Here is an 18,527-nt window from a genome sequence, read left to right on the forward strand (position 1 = left end):
CACCATTTTCTTATGTCCAGCTTCATCTCTTCAATTTCGTCACGTCAACTCAAAACAGAAGTGTCGAAATCGGCTTTTTACAATGTTACCCCGTGCCACAGCGTCATTCCTGCTAGAGGGAAAAGGGAGAGAGTTGCAAGCATAACAATAAGCTTGTCTTCTGTTCTTATTGACAACACATCTGAGTCCTTGCCTTATCAAAAAATTGAGGGGGTTTATGATTTTTGGAGTAGAGTAGAGAGGAAGAAGAAAAGAAAATAAACGATGGCCCCCTTCCCGCTCAATGCGTTTTTTTTTGTCCCATCTTGTGGGCTACTAAAAATGTTGATACTGATAAAACCATGATCTCAACCGCCCGCAACCTTGATTTTCCATTTGTCCCTTGGTGTCGACTACGCCATGATGCAAGAACCGAGAATGATGACCTGAAAAAAAAGTAAAAATGATTGCTAATCCTTTGCCACCCAAATATATATGCGTCTGGTGTTGTTTCGTGTCTGTGTATGCTCTGGCTGTGCCACTGTCGTGATACCCTGTGCTGTACTGCCGTATGCGACTTCGTAGGCTCGTCTGGGTCTGATTATTGTACCCATCTTGATTTGTAACGCATGCATCTCTCATGCCGAGCTCACCCCCCTAGGCGCGCTCGTTGACGGTCCATCGCCGCTTCGAAGTCGTCATGTCGCGCATAATCTCCGTCTCCCCCAGCGGGCGAGGCGCTCCCCAGAGGCCGCCGGCGCTGAACGTGCCCAGCTGGGGAATCTTGTTCTCCTCATCGGTGCCGTCGCTCGAGGTCGGCCGAGAGATCTCTTGCAGCCTGTGCGGGACCTTGGCGGGGCCGCCGAACTGCGGTTCCCTCCTCTCCGGCGTCGGCGGCTTGATGATCTCCTGTCCGGGCTTGGAGAGCGTTGCCAGCTTCTTACGGTGGTCAAAGTCCGGGAAGATGTCATCGTCCTCATCCTCCTCTTCCGTCTCCTTCTGCGGCGTGATGGGCGACCACAGCCCAACCGAAAGCGTCGGCGAGGGTTTCGTGAAACTAGTCGCGCCACTTCCGACTGTGATTCCGGTTGTGTTGAGCGTCGGTGCTCTGGGCAGGGAGTATGTGTTGTTGGAGGTGCGGCGCATGCTGCCCAGGTTCGCGTTCGCCGAGTTGCTCCGACTGCCTGGGAAGGCGAAGGAGTCCGGATTAAGGGTGATGGGGCCGGGCGTATATGTATTCACAGACGCAATACGGCCCCGCGGGTATGGCTGGCCGTTCTGCGAGTGGTTCGAGGCGGTGGACGGAGCCCTAGACAAGTTGTGGGTGGCAGACACGGGCTGCCGCAAGTGCTCGGTGTTGGCAAACATTTTCAAATCGTAATAGTGGTGAACGGGAATGAGGCCTTTCGTGCCAGACATGGGGTCCATGTCTACCTCTGACATGGGAGTGTCCAACCCAGAGGGCTCGGAGTCGCGGCCCGGCTTTCGGGCCGCTACCGTCAAGGAAGCCATCGCCACATCCATGAGAACCGGCTGGTGGGTGATGGCACCGATCAAGGCGTTGCACCCGGCGCCATGGGAAACTAGAATGACCACCGGCTCAACATCGTCCTCGTCCTCATCGTCAATGGCACACTCGGTGTCGCCGTTGAAAGCCGTCTTCACCGTCTTGGTGACCATCTCGGCGGGACGCTCGGCCGTAGTGTACCAGTCCACCAGCCTCTGGATGCCCTTCCTAAACCGTTGGTGCATGGCCGTCCACTCCTCGCCGTACTTGCCGCCATCGCCCCAGTCCAGGGGGTCCCTCATCGAATCCCACTGGTAGTCAACGGAGACGCAAGCATCCCGCGCATGCGCCACATAGCCGTCGGGGATCTTGGCGCTAGAGGATAGGGCATAGTTGGGGCTCGGGGCAAGATATCCATCACTTGGATTGTTCGGGTTGGCGGGCTCTGGCAGTGCGAAGCGGACCCGCTGGCTCGAGGAACTAGCCGTGCTGTCGGCACGACTTCGCGGCAGAGCGCCAGCCATGGAGGAGACATTATCGAGACCGAGGATGGAAGGCGAGTTGGAGTCGGCCGAGTCGGAGCGCTCGGGAGCTGCCCTGAACTTGGGGCTGTTCCAGAGTTGACTCTGAGCCTGACCAACAGAGTTGGCGTGGTGGTGGGCATGCTCGACGATTTGGTCATGAGCGCCGATGTTCTCCCGCCGCAGAAGATCGGCCTTTGCACCTGCCAACATCATGGCAGAGCCCGGCGGGGGTGTGATCATCTCGAAGTATTCAGGCGATAGCCATTCGCCCAGGAAGGCATCCAGCCGGAGAGTGGACTTCTTGATCTTCTTCTTCCTGGACTCGGGGTTGCTCTCGTTCGTGTCGACGGACAGCGGACGGGGATCGTCAGCTACGGCAGCCGGGAGAATGAAGGGCGAGGCGGAAGGGTTCGTGGTAGGCGAGGGCATCGGGTAGGAGGGAGTTCCCGGGGGAGGTGCCTGGGCCAGGCCGGCGCCAATAGCGACAGAGGTTTGGACGCATCGCAAAAATGGCGAGCTGTGAATAACGACCTTGAACTTGCGTCGCTTCTTCTGAGAGTCGGCGGAAGGGTCGCGACCGTTGGAAGACCTGGGGTCGGCGGCACCATCAGCTTCAGCCTGTCGGAGGATGTTACCGATGCGGATGCCGAGGGCCTTTGCTTGTTGCCAGCCGCCGTAGGTCAAAGGAGGGTCGTAGGGAGTCGGAGAGGTGAGATGCCACTTCTTATCGGCGGCGTCCAGACGAGCGCCGTGCCTGCAGTCCTGTCAGCCTTCTCCTGGAAACTGTTTTGGACAGGTGGGAAATGAAGGAAGGCGGCCTACCTGACGACAAAGATGTACGCGGGCGGACGCCCCATGTTGTCGGCGAGGCGGGTCGGGGATGCAGATGCCCAGTCAGAATGCGTAGAAAGGCTGACTTGGAGGTGTTCGGCGAAAGACCAACGGCGTGGGTGACTGGTCTAGTGACGAAAGAAAACGGACGGGGGATCAAATACAGACGGTCGCAAAGGCGGCTACAGACACCAGCGGACACCGGCGGAGCCAGAGGATCGGATGGCTTGGGCAGGCGAAATAAGCTTTGGCTGGTGGCGGAGGGCCACGAGAGGGCGAGGGCGAGGGCGAGGGCGAGAGCAAGAGCCGTCAGTGAGGCAGGCTGCGTTTAGGCTTCAGGGGTCCGGCGGGCTAGGCAGCGTATACGGAGGATGAAGGTGGAATGGCCGAGAAGAAGTTATGACGAACCAGAGAACAAGCAAAGGTAGAGTAGAGGCGGATGTGAGGCAATGAATGACAAGCGCAAGAGGGAATGGATTCCAGAAATTCTGCCGCGAGATTTTGTGTCGGTTATCCGGTGTCTGGCGCCCCTCTCCGACCAGTTCGACACATACACACACACCCGACTTCGCATGCGCTAAGAAGAGACTGGGACTAGGACTGGGACTGGGACTGGGACTGGGACTGGGACTGGGACTGGGACTAGAAAACGCCGGGGCCCAGATTTAGGGGTCGGTCGGCCGGCCAGTGGTCGGAAAGCGAGATGTCGTGTGGAATAATCAGTATTTCGGCTGAGCTTTCGACCGCGGCAAGCGGGAAAATACTGATGCTGTCTGGCAATTGCGGTTGGACCCTACGTCTTGTCCTGTTTGTCTTGGTTGTCATGTCCAGACACTCAGGTAGCTAGGTTTGCAGGCTGCAGAACAAAAATAAATAAATAAAAAAGCAAGCACAGAGACGGTTGTGCTCTGCCGCCGCCGTCGCTGGTGCTGCGCAAAAGGATCACATTCACATATGATGATGCATGGGCCGGGGGCATGCCAGACACAACGGGTTTGGTTTGGGTTGGTGTGTGTGGTTCACAGGTTTGGACGAGTGCCCCGCCCATGGAGATCCTTTTCGTCCAGTCCTGCAAGTTCACCGAGTCCAGGCCAGAAGCAAGCAATCCAGGGTTTGGGGTTGCGTGGTGGGCCAATGGTGGTGTGGTGTCGCCGAATGTGTCAACGAGGGGGGTTGCAGTCCTGCAGATGCAGATGCAGCGGCTCCAACGGGTGACAGGCTGGGAAGACACTGCGAGAGAGGGGAGGATGATCCATACACATGAGGTATCCAGTTTCGAGGGGTAGACGAAGAGTCACGGAGCGACACTGTCAATGTCACTGCACTGCCGTTGCTGGGGACATTGCTGCAGACTACCACACGGTGAGGAAGCAAGTACCGAACGGCAGTGAGTCAGGTTTCTCTGGATGTGCTTGCTGCTGCTGCTACGCCAGATGCGTCAGCCGTTGGAAAGAACACGATGTATCCGTATTCATTATGTAGCCCTCAAGAGTGGTCGCGCATTATGGAGCAATAGCCAACAGGTGCAGAATGCAAAGAGAAAAGCCTCTTCGACCCTCGTGCATGTGATTGTCCCGCTCTCGGTTTTTAGCGCCAAACGTCATGGCGGCAAGCGGGGGGTAGAAAAAGAAAAATATAGGAGAAGGTGGGAAAAGAGGAAGGGAAGGGCAATGGAAGGGCAATGGACGAAAGAATGGCCGAAAATACCAGGTGCCACCGTCTTGAGAAATAAGCTTAAGTAATCAAACTTCAACGGTCCGACACAGACGCCCTTCGTTTGAGCTCGGCTGCGCAGGCTCGCTCCCTTGGAGACTGTACTGCAAAATCCCCCCCCCGTACATATCCGCCGAGCCATGCTTCGAGTGTCAAGTTCTCGTTGTAAGTTCACTGTCATATGCACCCAATCCTTTACGTCGTCCCTTAAAATGCGTGGCTGAAATTACACGATGTTGACGCAAGTCATCACGCCGTGGATGGGCATCAGAGACGGAAGTCGGGGAGGAGTCACCGGCTCACCTCGGACTTTACTCCTCCGAGCTCTGTCCTCCTTGGGTTACTAGGCAAGCACTCTGTACCTTCCTTGTAGCACCCCTGAGCCTCTGCTGGGCCATCGGCTCCACCACCCGTAGACTTCATCCCATGTACGGAGTAACACCAGCCACATACGATCCGGGCACAGCGTGGCCCGCGCGCACAAAAGCCACATCCCCTCTTCCCTTAACATGGGCATGAAGGGCCCCGCGACCCCACCATCACCACCCAGTGTCAGCATCCCAATCCAGCGTCGCCCTCGACGTACTTATATCGTGAGACTCGGCACCTCTTTCAGGCTTGCATCTCCTCCTCATCCCGTCAAACCTGTCAGAGGATATCACATAACTTGGTTGACAACCTGAGATTCACACTAGTCTAGACGCATCGTGGGCATCCAAATAGAAATCCAAAAACACGCGCGCACCCGCACAAGCACAAGAACAAGATGGCGGCAGCCCCAGAAGACCGCCAGGTCCCAGTCCCCCCGGAGAACGTCAAGGCGCGCCTCAAGGAGTCTTACGACATTATCGCCCCGGCCTATAACGACTGGACCGCCCAGCACTCGTCTCTCCGCATCGAGTACCTCGAGAAGCTCATGGAGAAGCTCCTCGCCGCCAAGCCGCTGTCCGGCCAGATGTCCCTCGTCCTCGAGCTGGGCTGTGGCTGCGGCCTCCCCGCCACCGAGCGCCTGCTACTGGCCCCGGACGTCTTCGTCACCGCCAACGACCTGTCGAGCACCCAGATCGCCCTGGCCCGGGAGAACCTCGCCCACCACGGCACCGACCGCGTCGCCTTCGTCGAGGGCGACATGATGGGCCTCGACTTCGCCGACGCCTCCTTCGACGCCGTCGTCGCCATGTACAGCATCATCCACCTGCCGCGCGACGAGCAATCCGACATGATCCGTCGTATCTCCAAATGGCTGAAGCCCGGCGGCCTGTTGCTCGCCAACTTCGCCTCGGAGAACATGCCCGGCCTCGTCATGGACAAGTGGCTCCATGACAAGGGCTGGATGTACTGGAGCGGCTGGGGCGCCGACGAGACTCTAAGCAAGGTCAAGGACGCCGGCCTCGAGGTCATCCTCAACGACGTCGTCCAGGACGAGGTGGACGCCACTTTCTTGTGGATTCTGGCCAAGAAGTAGGCAGCGAATTTGTTTGTCCCGAGTGCGAGCATAAGCATTCTCAACAATGCAAAGGCATGGCTTAGACGGCCGGGAGGCGATGGGGAGGTTCGCCAAGCGTACAGTGCACTAAGACGCGGGTGGAGATTCTGCTAGATGATTAAGTAAGGTACCTCCTTCAAGGTACCTCATCACTAGGTACTTAATAGTCACAACTATAATTGTAGACGCGCAATACTCGTCAACTGATTGATTCGAGAGTCTAAGACAGAGTTCCTTCTTTTACATCGAATATGGAATGATATCGGTTTTATCGAAGTGCAAGTCGCACTACCCAGATGGTAAAACACATGTCTTGGCAGCGACTCTCATATCCCTTTGGGTGGCTGACCTAACCTCCTGCCATCGAGTCAATCTCAACTGGGGTGACATGCCTAGACGACGCCAGAACATATCAGCAACATAGTATGAACAGCGTAACGAAACAGTCAGGAAGTTTTCATCTTTGATTTTGGGCCCTTACGAACAATCAGCGATTGTAACATGTGGAATTTCGGACAATTCGCCAATGATATGCAATGCTCGCACTAAGAACTAGCGTCCATACATTCTGCCAACCCTCATGCCCCACTCATCCTTCCATATTGCGATGTTTTTACATGCTCTTTGTCAATCGGAGACGAAAGCAAGGCATACGCTTGGACTGTGGGCAGGTTCTAACAGGTGGTGCCGCCCCTGATGGCGCAAATGCTATCGCAGTTGATGTTGTCATCAAATGGCCCTATGCAGTCGCACCCGTTCGAGGGGACAAGTCCGCAGCAGCACTCCTACACGGCCAGTGAGCACTCTCATCGTCTTCGTAAGTTGGTAATGATTTATTTACCTTGGCGGCTACTCCGCTGATGATGGCAAAGGCCGTGACGAAGACGGTGAACTTCATATTTGGGAAGAGCTCGAGAGGCTGTGTAATTCGTTGGATGTAGGATATGATGAGAAGTGTGATGTTTGGTGGGCTTGGTTTGTTCTGAGACGTTTTCTGTGATTCAGGAAGTCTACAAGGAGAAGGGGGAGGTATTTTATAGATAAGCTTGCATTGGTTGCAAGTCCTCCAGGCCAAAACCAAGTCGCAACCAACGATGTAGAATCGTCAACCCTTGAACGGGGAATGCTTGCCGACTTGACTGGAGCATGTAAAGTTTTTTAAACTTTGTAGACAAATCTTATTAAGGTATGGGTCGATACGGACGCGAAAACGAAACCCCAAGCAAGCCGGGCTCAGCAACGATCGGTCCTCATGGCTGAGCTATCAGGCCTTGGCCCTCTCGAGTTGCAAGTGGGACAGCTGTTCCTGACTCGCCTTCATTAGGGCGTAGGGCGTAGCGAATGTATTCAACATGCAAACCTGTACGAGAGCAGCTCCATAAGGCCAAAACTACTGCACATTACGGTCTTCAATATCAATAGAGTTCAGCCGTTATAGTTGAGATAGCCTGATAGGGATTCGGGGAAGAGCACAGCAGCTTGGAACCAGGGTGTGTCTAGTCATCGACATCCGGACGCCGAGGAATACGAGGACGCATTGGGAAGCCTTGTGAAATGCCATTGTTGCCGTCGGAGATAATGTATTGACCTGGCCGTTGCTGGCAAGACGTAGTTCAGTAAGTAGTCAAATAAAATGAATTTTGTGTTTCTTCATCCGCGATGAAATATAAAAGGGCATGCCCATTGCCGCAAATCTGACCACGGATTTCGGGCAATGATCAATCCTCCATTGCCAGTCTTATAGCAAGGTGCATGTCGACACATATATTCTCTGCATCGTACATTGCACTACAGAAGAGGAGCCCCAAACATAAACGGAGCAGTAACGCCCCTTGTTCTATTCCATTCCTGTGCTATTCATAGACTTGCCGGAGCTGACTGGTGCCGTAAACTTCCCCGTAGTTCCCTCTGACTCTGAATGATCCCTCATTTCGGATCTCAAGCGAGTCCCCGGGCCGCGGAAGCCACGGAAGCGGAATGACACACCCATATTGCGTACCGCAGCTCGGTCTAATCTTTCCATTCGAGAAATAATACCCATCATAGGGCTTACCGCCTTAGCTATAGAAGCTGCCGCCTGCAGAAGAAAAAGAAGAAGAGGCGTAATTCAAACAACAAACGCCAACCTATCTACCTACCTGCCGACCTAACTAGATAGTCAAAGAAAAGAATAAAGGAGCCAAGCCTAGAACAATTGGTAGTCTGGGACGGATTGGTCAATGGTCTGTGCGGCCGGGGGTGGCGGGGCTTACTAACGTTCGTTAGGACGAAGCTCCGGATAGCCGCCCCCTGTGCCCCCTTACCAATCCGTCTCTCATCAACATTACTCCAACTCGACTTGATACGAGTCTTTGGACCCTTGCCATCGCACTCTACGACATTGCAGCAAGGTGATTCTGATTCCTTCTTCACGACTTTGGGATCGCAATAGCAAGTCGCCATGAAGCTCTCACGCCTCCTGCAACTGCCGGCCTTCCTAGCCGCTGCGACGCTGGCCCCGGCAGTGTTGGCCGAACACACGAGCAACTGGGCCGTCCTTGTCTGCACGTCGCGATTCTGGTTCAACTACCGCCACCTGGCCAATGTGCTCTCCATCTACCGTACCGTCAAGCGCCTCGGCATCCCCGACTCGCAGATCATCCTCATGCTGCCCGACGACATGGCCTGCAACCCGCGCAACGCGTTCCCCGGAACAGTTTACAGCAACTCGGACCGCGCCGTCGACCTGTACGGCGACAACATCGAGGTGGACTACCGCGGCTACGAGGTCACCGTCGAGAACTTCATCCGCCTCTTGACCGACCGCGTCGGCGACGAGATGCCTCGCAGCAAGCGCCTCCTAACCGACGACCGAAGCAACATTCTCGTATACATGACCGGCCACGGTGGTAACGAATTCCTCAAGTTCCAGGACGCCGAGGAGATTGGCGCGTTTGATCTTGCCGATGCGTTCGAGCAGATGTGGGAGAAGAAGAGGTAGGAACATCAACAGCAGGAATCGCTGGCTAGCGGCGGCGGATGCTAACCAATCGCTCAGATACCACGAGATCCTCTTCATGATCGACACCTGCCAGGCCAACACCATGTACAGCAAGCTCTACTCCCCCAACATCATCGCGACCGGCTCCTCGGAGCTCGACCAGTCGTCTTACTCCCACCACGCCGACAACGACGTCGGCGTCGCCGTCATCGACCGGTACACGTACTACAACCTCGAGTTCCTCGAGTCGCAAGTCCAGGACCTGAGCTCCAAGAAGACGGTCGGCGAGCTTTTCGACAGCTATACGTACGAGAAGATCCACTCCCACGCGGGCGTGCGCTACGACCTGTTCCCTGGCGGCGCCGACGCTGCACGCAGCCGTCGCATCACGGACTTCTTCGGCAACGTGCAGAACGTCGAGGTCGACGGGGCCAAGAACATGGCCCTCGACGAAGAGTTGCTGGAGCTGAGCCAGAAGATCGCCGCGCTGAAGCGGCGGGTCGAGGAGGCCGACGCCGCGGCGAAGAACGCTTCGCTGGCCGACAAGGACACTGCCCAGGCGCCCAACGTAAAGGCCCAGGCCAAGAGGGTGAAGATGGCCAAGCCCTTGACAAATGACAACTGGTGGGAGAAGAAGATCGTTGGCGCCACCGCTTTAGTCGGATGCGCCCTTTTGTGGATCCTGGGGTCGTATCTCGAGGCCCCGAAGCAGGCGGAAGACGAGAGGAAGAAGACGGCTGGTCAAAACGGTCACGCCGCAGTGAAGGCTTGATGGATCTCTCTCAACCTTTTTTTTCGCGTCTTTTGTATCTTTTTTGACTTGCATGATATTGCATCCCCAGCATGGCGTTTCATAGGACAGGGAAGGGAGGGCCGTACCTTGATACCATGGTATGTGCCTCGATGACGACGAGCGACATTGAAGTTTGGGTATTATGTGTTTGGTCGAGGAACATTCGTATTGCTATATATGCATTCATGCCATGGTGAAATTTGGCGACAGACTTACTGTGATGCTGCAGAGACATACATCCGTCAGGTCTGTTGAGATGGGAAGCTGGCACATTTATCCGGAGTATTTCCAGACGGGTCTCTCTGGGTCTCACCTCACTAACTCTCCTCACCTTTTTACTCACCGAGCTTCTCACCGAGGATTTCGCTCTCACTCTCAAAAATCAATCATGCCCGCCGTGCCTGACATCTGTGTTTGAACAAGAACACATCGCCTCCAGCATATCCTTCATGGAGTTCCGTAGGCAACCTAAAGTCTGTGAAAATGGATAGATCCAAGGTCAGTCTTGTTAGATTTCTCACCGTGTCTCGTTTGGCGTGCTCCTCCCCTGCTGGTCCTTGGGCCTGATCCATCCACTGTCCGCGTCTATTACATCTGTTACCTCAAGTTGCCCATAGCCTGGTGAAGGCAACAGGAAGGGGAGGCGCGGTTTCACTTCACGAGACCTCCCTCACCCATCTCATTCGGTGCTTATCCTTGCGCCACACCCTGGTCTTTCCATGCACACATATCTACCTCCCTTGCGGTATGAGATGCACCTTGACCTGATGAGCCTGTCACGGACGAGCCTCATAGTCAACTTTTGAGGCTGCCGTCGCAAACCATCCACGGAGCAATTTGCCCTTTACCCACATGTCGTCAGATGACTGAAGCCGGGCGTCATGGACGGCTTCGAAGCCCTCGCAAAAGCGCTCGCCCCAAAATTCTCACCCTATAACGAACTGCTGACGCGCGACCTACCCTTCCAGATCCCGCCCCTCAAGACGCTCACCCTCAACTCCCGACCCCTGACGAGTCACGCCCTCGCCTTCTCCTGCGACGCCGAGCTCGCCGTCGCCGCCGACGACTCGGTCCACGTCTTTCTTCCCGAGTTCCCGTCGCCGGAGGAACCGACGTCTAGCACCGGCAAGCCGCACCACCAACACCCCACTCCGGTAGACGATGGCACCCAAGAAGCGGCGGACGGGGACCCTGCCGGCGTGGCGGCCGCTGCGGCCGTCGCCGATGCCCAGGACAATGGCAAAACCACCCGCCAGCAGTACTACACCTACATCCTTCGCATCCCGACCTCGCGGAAGCCCGACCCGCGCATGAACGCCTCGCTCTTCGCCGCGCAGGGCCTCGCCATGCCCTCATATGAGGACGACCTCGCCGCGTCGGCGGGCATTGGCGTCGCAGAGGACCCATCTTCGGCTTTCGAAGGCGTCGGCTCCGGCACCGTCACGGGGTACGGCGCCTCGCTGAACCAGGTCGCCGCCGTCGAGTGGTCGCCCGCGGGGCTGGGCCGCAACCTGCGCGCCGCGCTGGCCGTGATGATGACAAGCGGCGCTCTCCTCGTCTTCGGCGAGGGCGACGGCGGCGCCGCCGTCGACCTCGGCGTGCGCATGAGGAACTTTAGGGACTGGAGGATCCTTTGGGGCGTCGGCGCCAACATGCCCCTCCCGGACGCTGGGAGCGAGGACGGCGCGTACCTCCCCAGGGACAAGGTGCGGTCGTTCTCGTGGGCGAGGTACCTGGGCCCCGGACAGGCTCTGATGGCGTACGCGACGGACCAGGAGGAGGTCGTCGTTTTGAGCGTGCAGTACTACCTCCCAGATGACTCGGAAGGCGGCGAGCCGAATGCGGGATCGTATGCTTGGGAGGTTGATGAGCTTGCGAGGTTCGATGCGAGAGGACCGCACCCGAGTATAAACGTGCGTCTGGCTTGATGAAACACCCTCCTGGTACCTTTGGCTGACTGAGGCTGATGATACCCACTCAGATCATGGACCCCGACTACATCCCCTATACCTCGGCCTTCTCCCTGAAATGGAGCCCTTGGCTACTCTCGGACGGCTCCAGGACCGCCGTTCTTGCGTACTGCGCAAGGAGCTACGTCGGCTTCCGTAGAATCACGATCCCCAGCCACTGGCTGCGGGGCGCGAGCGTCGCCGTCGCCATCGAGGAGGCGGACATCACTGGGATCTGCACGAACCTCCTGTCCGATGCCTTCGTGGAGTGGGAGGAGGCCATCTGGGACCGCGGCGGTGCCAAGGTCTGCAGGGGCGTCATCGCGTCTCCTTTCAAGGGCCTGCCCTTTCAGGTCGCGCTCAATGGGCCGGAGGGAACGGCCAAGGAGCCTCACGCCACGAGCGTCTGCAGCACTACCTTTCCCGAGGACACCACATCGCCCGACGCGACGAACCCCATCACAAGTACGTGTCCGCCCAATGATAGTCTGCCCTCGCGCTGACCTTTTTCCACCCTCTTTTTCCAGGTCTCATAATCCATCCCCCCGACCTGTCAAAGCAGAGCAAAGCGCCCAGCTACTCTCTCATCCGCCTCTCAGCGACGGCGACAAACGACAACTGGTTCCAGCAGAGCACCGGCGACCCTTCCTCCGCCGCCGATGCCGTCGAGTCCCTCCCCAAATGGGCCGACACCATCTCTTCGACAGTCAAGCTTTCCGTCCCCGTCGCCATGCTCGGTCGCGGCATCGGGGTCGGCGCGGCGGGGGGTGACGCCGAGTCTGTCGCTTCGGGCGAGGATTCCGACTCGGACGACGACGACTTCGATCTCCCCGAGGACGCCGGCGAGCAGATCCACCCGTACCGCGTGCGCATGTGGGGCATGGCCATGTCGCCCGCCGGCGGCATGAGCGCCGTCCTGGTCTCGCAGCACGCCACGCAGAAGCCCGAGAAGTCCGTCAAGACCAAGGTCATGTTCGACGCGCGGTCCGGCCCGGCCGCTGCGGCATTGCCTGACCCTCGTCTGTCGGACGATGCGATGGATGTGGACGGGGGCGAAGGGAGCGCCGCCGGCCCCGGGAGGAGCGAGGGCGCGTCCTGGGCGAGGCAGAGCACCGAGGCCAAGATGTGGGACTGGATGTATGCTAGCGGCCCTGCCGTTCCTGGAACGCTCGGGTCTGACGAAAGCGCGAGGGCCGGCAACGTCTCGTTAAGGAAGAGGCTCGAGGGGGTCAAGAACAAGCAGCGGTGTGTGTTCTGCCAGACACCGTTGGAGGATAAGGGCAAGGAGTCGGTGTGCGGCAGGGGGCACATATTTGGTGAGACGTTTTCCCCTCTTCTGCTCTGCTCACCCCCTCCACCCCCTTTTGTTGTTGTTTACAATTCCTTTCTGGATGACTGGCCTCGCTGACTGTCAACAGCTACCTGCGCAACAACCGGTCTCGCCATCCTTGCGCCTGGAATCTCGAGGGCCTGCGCTGTCTGTGGTCTTCGCTGCCTCGTAAGGAAGGAGGTTGTCAAGATCGCGCAGGAGCATCTCGGACCCGATGCCGAGGTCGACACTTCGGAGGAGATATGTGGTGGATGCGGTGGCAAGTTTGTGGTATGAGTAGTATCTTCTGGCCGTGGACTTGTAACACAGCGGGCGGAAGGCTGGAAAATGCTTGTATCGGCCCAGTAGCCAAAGCGTTAGATCCGTCATGTGAGTTCTTTGATTGCAAGTCGTGACGAGTAACCTAGTCGTTATGCGCCAAGATTTGTTTCCCCCTTTCTCTAGTGAGCCTATCACATCTCGAGAGGATCAAGCAAGGAACAGTTTCATTGCCGCATGTGTACATATCATAATTGCAGCACGTTGAGAATCTTCAGTAACTCTTGTTTCATTGGTAGCTGGCTATACTATGCGTGCTGGAGTAGCCCGGCTGATAAAGGGTTACTCTGTGTGTGTTCTGCTCCCAATGGTCTTCTAGATCTGCTTGCTTGACAAAGCCAGGCTTACGTCCCCAGTTCCCCCCATATTCAGCGAGCAGGTGGACAATGACATGTCCGGGGCTCAATACTTGCCGATGCCAGGAAGCTTCTTCCACTCCCTGTCGTAGCAGCCGATGGCGCCATCATAAACCCAGATGCCCTCGGCTAGAGGAAAGTGGAAGGAGGGTCAGCGAGAGCTTTCAGATAGGGCGATGGAGACTCGAATGCCGGTTCACTTACAGAGGTTGATCTCCTTGACGACAAGCTTCTGTTTCTTGGTCTCGCACCCGCATTGCATGATGACAGGGTCGGTCTTCGTAAGGTTGCATTCCCTGCATTTCAAGCCGCCGCTGTTGAAGAGGGCCAAGTATCAGCACATTGTCATTGCGGCTGCTACAAAAGGAAAAAGGAAGAAAATTCAAGGGCAGGTATGTGAGCCCGAGTGAACCGACAGTTTGGACCACAATAGGTTGCCGTCGTAGTTGCCAATGCATTCGGCGAGGTTTATTCGGGTGACGGTCTTGATGCCAGCATTGTCCTTGCACTCTGCAAGAAGATGCCAATGGCCGAAATAGTACTTTTTGTCGATGACTGAAAACGGTTCCTTGAGCAGTTGTATGTTCTTGCACGACCTCTGGAAGCAGTCAGACTCGAGGGGGCAGTCGCGGGCCAGAGTCTGGGCGGCCATGAGCGAGAGGACGGTAATGATGATGCCGAAGCCCTTCATTTCTGCGGCGTGTTTGATCTTGAGTGGACGAAGTGATGTCGCTGAGAGAAAGTAGAGCTTGCAGAGACGCAGGGAGGTGTGGAGGGAGCTGTCCTGGTGGAGAGATGAAGCAGAAGGGCTGGCTGTGTTCGTCTGAGATGGCCTGGGTTTAAGTACTACAAGAGAGAAGACCACACTACCTCCAAACACCAATCGCAGAGTAAATATGTGCAATCAGTAGAGAGAAAGCTTGCGATGGTTTACTCACGGATGACAGGGCCGAATCCAAAGGAATGGGAAACGGGGTGGGCGTTCACAGGTGTTCTTTCAATGTACATGGGCAGCCACTCCATGGATCTACTTACAACTAACTGAGCTCGTCGGTATGGCACGTAGCTACTGTGATCATGTGCCCTGGTTACAGTGTATCAAGATAACTGGACCATTTCTCCAGTTACACTCAAACTTGATTACTATGTGAAGCTGAGGCATCTCAAACTGCTACGCTTTGTCTCCCTACATTAACTGGCATCCCCGACAATGAAACCCCCCAGAAGAGGATGCATAGAATGGCATCTGACACAATCACAATCATGACTTTTCTCGGAGGGCAGGGTAGAAGCATGACTGAAATGATACGTTCCATGGCCACCGTCTTTGTCGCAGGGCTTGTTTGCGCCCAAGCTGTACACCTCAAGCCAACCTCGAGACCTTTTCTGACTCGAGTCCAAGCCGCGATTGGGCATGGACGAAAGCTCGGTTAAGCATATACGGTGTTGCGACTCTGCAGCTTCTGGAGAGAAGAGCCTCCCTTGCTTCGTCCTATGGAGTCTGGGGAAGCCAGCAGCAGCATACTACCACCACAGCGGGGACCTCCTCTTGCGTCTCGAGTGTAACCTTGCATCGACGAGGCCCTCTAAGTCTCGTCCCGTGGGACACAATCTTGCATTGAGAAACGATTCAAACTGGTCTCCGTAATTGCATTCCCCTACATGCCGTCTTGAGTCAGGGGGCTATGAATGTTGCAAACAACCCTCCTCTATGGCGCCACAATCTTCCAAGGACTCTTTGCGAACCGGTTCGCCGGATCGAACTTGCTCTTCAACTCCACCAACCTCTTCGCATTGTCTCCGAAGCCCTGCTTCACATCCACCACAACACACGAGTAGTTGTTGTACTGCCCCACGCCATCGTCTTCGCCCTTGTGGTTCCCCTCCCTGATCCTCCGGGCCAGCTCGCCGTGCCATCGCCGGATGGTCCCATCCTTGTCCGGGTCCGTCCAAGACGCCAGCACCAGGACATCAAAGTACATGCCGCGGTTCGAGTAGGCCGTCGCCCCGAACGGGACGCTGGCCACCTTGTCCTTCTTGTAGATTTCCACGCCGAGGAGGCTGGCCCGCATATCGTTTCCTTGCTCCGTCTCCGCGTCAATGTAAGCGTAGAAGTCTCTACTCAGTTCTTCCCATTTGGACAGCTCCAATGGCGCGGTGACGGTGGCGCCTCCGGTTATTCGTCTTGAGCCATGCGCAAAAACCTTGTCGGACATCGTGTTTGCCACCGGGTAATCCATCTCGTTCGTCATGTTCATTATGGGACCCAGTTCGATGAGACCCTTGAAGGCGCCCTCAATGGCCTCTTTTCCCGTTCCGTTGTGGAATGGCTGAACCATAATCAAGGGTGTCGAACGAGAGGGCGGACCGTAAGTGAACCCAATGATCATAAACTGTCTCTCGTCCATCCTCTCCACGAAGGCGTTCGTCCACGCGACGAGCTCAGGTAGCTTGGCCATTGGGAACATGAGGGGTCCTGACCAGATTCTTCCCTGCGGGAAAACCTCCGAGGTGAAGCGCGTGACAACCCCGAAGCTCGCACCGGCGCCCCGGAGGCCCCAGAAAAGGTCCGCATTCTCCGTCTCGGATGCCGTGACGATAGACCCGTCGGCAAGCACCACTTCCGCCTCGACCAGGCAGTCAACGGCAACGCCGTGCTGGCCGCTCAGCATTCCCTGCCCGCCGCCCAGGATGAGACCACCGACGCCCGTGTGCGAGACTGTGCCGCCGACAGTCGCGAGGCCGTGCCTCCACGCCTCGGCGTCGACCTCCTTCCATGTGCAGCCGCCGCCGAAGGTGATGAGGCGCTTCCCGACGTCGACGAACACGTCATGCATGAGCTCCAGGTGGATTACCATGCCGCCGTCTGATGAGGAGGTCCCCGCGGTGGAGTGGCCGCCGCTGCAGGTCGTGAACGGGATCTCATGAGCCGTTGCGAAGCGGATGGCAGCGGACACGTCTTGAGCCGACCGCGGTTTGACGACCAGAGCCTACAGCTTGTTTAGTGGGAGCACATATCCGGAAGAGTATCTGGGTGTCGTACCGCTGGTTTGATGCAGACGACGGACCATCGGACCAAGCTGGCTTCATACCCCTCGTCGCCGGGAAGCAAAACCTCGCCATTGACCTCTGCGCGGAGGGCTGGGATATCTTGTTGCCACGGTACCATTCTTATTTGACGAAAACCGAGAGTGTTATGTCGGCATGATTCCTTCCTTCGATATGAAGCCGTCGTCGCCAGTCTTTATAATGCGAGTAGGCGAGTCGATGACGGCAGCCTCACCCTTCCCCCGAGTCTTCTTTCCCTCGGATAAACTCAAAGTAAGCAGCATTGAATGTAAGAGGGGAACTCTGAATCTGACCGAGTGCAGAGACAACAATCTTAGGCTTTCTTAGGTGACTGGTCGGGGGTCAATGCCGCGTTCCGACTTTTCGGATGATGTCCATCTGCTCAAAGTTGACCTAGCTGGAAGAGGGTCGATTACCGATTGTTAGAAGCGGTGGGAACCCTGTTTCAATCAGCTTGGAAGCCAATCGTTCTTCATCCTTCTCTTGGCGAGAGTGAATCTCAAAACGGAGTTTTGCAGGAGAAACACCCGAATACTATACGATAACTTACATAGCACAGACGAGCCTTGGCGGCAGACGGAATGGGGAGTGAACAACAACCTTTCCGCGGTTTCTCGGACGAGAAACCCGATTCGATTCGGTCTTACATCAGGCCTGCAGGACTGACAAGCCAAGCTGGCTTGAGGACACGAGGCCAAGTGCCGAAATCCAATGTCGAGGTTGATTGGTTCCGCTTCTCTCTCATCGACAACCAAGTTGGATAGGGCTTACTTACAGCAGGCCAGCACGGTCGATTACCTAGTCAAGCTGGCTTCACAATGCGAAGCCTAAATACACAATGCATTTATTTAGTGGACCTCATGAAGAGCGAATGTTGGGGTGGGACGCGGTCTATCCGTGTTTCCTGCCCAGCTTCTTGTCAGCTTCGTCATTCCCCGGCCAACTTCCCCCACCATCCATCGTGAGTTGAGTGAAACGGAATTCAATCCCCTCTTTCGTCGATACATACAAAGCCATCTCTAACCGATAACCAGGAGGAGTTCATGATCCAACACGCAAAACAGATGGAGGGGATTCGCCCCGTCAACCCCCCGGAGGCCGTCGATGACCCGCGCGTTTCGCCAAGACTCGTCTTCGACCCCGCAGTAGCATCGACTTATTTAAATCAACACCATAGGAACCCTCGGGATGCCGACCGGCGTCAGGCACCACGCCGAAAAGTATAATAGATGCACCGAACAGATCGTTAATACATCAGGACAGCGAGTGGAGCGCTATTCTTACCCAATTACACAGTGGCTCTCCCCCTTAATTGGAGGGAAATTGAGCCGCTATGCGCACCAAGGAGCGGCGGGCAGCCCATCGTCTACGAGCCCTTCCTCCCCCCGCTCGACATACATACATACATGCAAGTCTGCAGACGACCGCTGCAGCTTCGTCGTTTGCCGAGACCAAGAGTGATCTCATCCACACATTCCATATATCCGGCCCCCCTGCAGATGTACGGATGCAGGACATTGCATCAAGGCATCAACATCTGTCCCAGCCCCTCCTCCCATGGCCGTGAAGGCAATGGGCGGGACGGGGGGGAGGAGGCCGCTCGACCTGATCGTTTAAATAGTCGTCGAAACCCCCCGATGCCAAAGACGGATCTCCACGGCCGCAACTGACCGGCAATCCCCAAGCGACACA

The 18,527-nt window shown here is 56.4% G+C and overlaps 6 protein-coding genes across 6 annotated transcripts; 3 read left to right on the forward strand and 3 right to left on the reverse strand.

Moving 5' to 3' along the window:
- Positions 1-636: 636 nt before the first annotated feature.
- On the reverse strand, positions 637-2,867 carry CH63R_13968 (Phosphoglycerate mutase; the record flags this gene model as incomplete). Its single annotated transcript, XM_018308942.1, has 2 exons — positions 637-2,764; positions 2,833-2,867. 2 exons carry the CDS (start codon positions 2,865-2,867, stop codon positions 637-639), a joined length of 2,163 nt encoding a protein of 720 aa, XP_018151260.1.
- Positions 2,868-5,320: 2,453 nt separating this feature from the next.
- CH63R_13969 (Methyltransferase) lies at positions 5,321-6,019 on the forward strand (the record flags this gene model as incomplete). The annotated part of the gene is made up of 1 exon (XM_018308943.1): positions 5,321-6,019. The coding sequence occupies one exon, from the start codon at positions 5,321-5,323 to the stop codon at positions 6,017-6,019; it is 699 nt and encodes a 232-aa protein (XP_018151261.1).
- A 2,461-nt stretch (positions 6,020-8,480) lies between these two features.
- CH63R_13970 (Peptidase C13 family protein) lies at positions 8,481-9,792 on the forward strand (the record flags this gene model as incomplete). Its single annotated transcript, XM_018308944.1, has 2 exons — positions 8,481-9,016; positions 9,078-9,792. The coding sequence occupies 2 exons, from the start codon at positions 8,481-8,483 to the stop codon at positions 9,790-9,792; spliced, it is 1,251 nt and encodes a 416-aa protein (XP_018151262.1).
- A 902-nt stretch (positions 9,793-10,694) lies between these two features.
- CH63R_13971 (Gpi-anchor transamidase) lies at positions 10,695-13,368 on the forward strand (the record flags this gene model as incomplete). The annotated part of the gene is made up of 4 exons (XM_018308945.1): positions 10,695-11,726; positions 11,795-12,227; positions 12,290-13,078; positions 13,181-13,368. 4 exons carry the CDS (start codon positions 10,695-10,697, stop codon positions 13,366-13,368), a joined length of 2,442 nt encoding a protein of 813 aa, XP_018151263.1.
- Positions 13,369-13,812: 444 nt separating this feature from the next.
- CH63R_13972 (EC80 protein) lies at positions 13,813-14,457 on the reverse strand (the record flags this gene model as incomplete). Its single annotated transcript, XM_018308946.1, has 3 exons — positions 13,813-13,895; positions 13,971-14,080; positions 14,183-14,457. 3 exons carry the CDS (start codon positions 14,455-14,457, stop codon positions 13,813-13,815), a joined length of 468 nt encoding a protein of 155 aa, XP_018151264.1.
- A 1,018-nt stretch (positions 14,458-15,475) lies between these two features.
- On the reverse strand, positions 15,476-16,935 carry CH63R_13973 (FAD binding domain protein; the record flags this gene model as incomplete). Its single annotated transcript, XM_018308947.1, has 2 exons — positions 15,476-16,756; positions 16,810-16,935. The coding sequence occupies 2 exons, from the start codon at positions 16,933-16,935 to the stop codon at positions 15,476-15,478; spliced, it is 1,407 nt and encodes a 468-aa protein (XP_018151265.1).
- Positions 16,936-18,527: the final 1,592 nt, after the last annotated feature.

Source organism: Colletotrichum higginsianum, chromosome 10 (genome assembly GCF_001672515.1).
Source record: "Colletotrichum higginsianum IMI 349063 chromosome 10, whole genome shotgun sequence".
Taxonomy (NCBI): Eukaryota; Fungi; Ascomycota; class Sordariomycetes; order Glomerellales; family Glomerellaceae; genus Colletotrichum; species Colletotrichum higginsianum.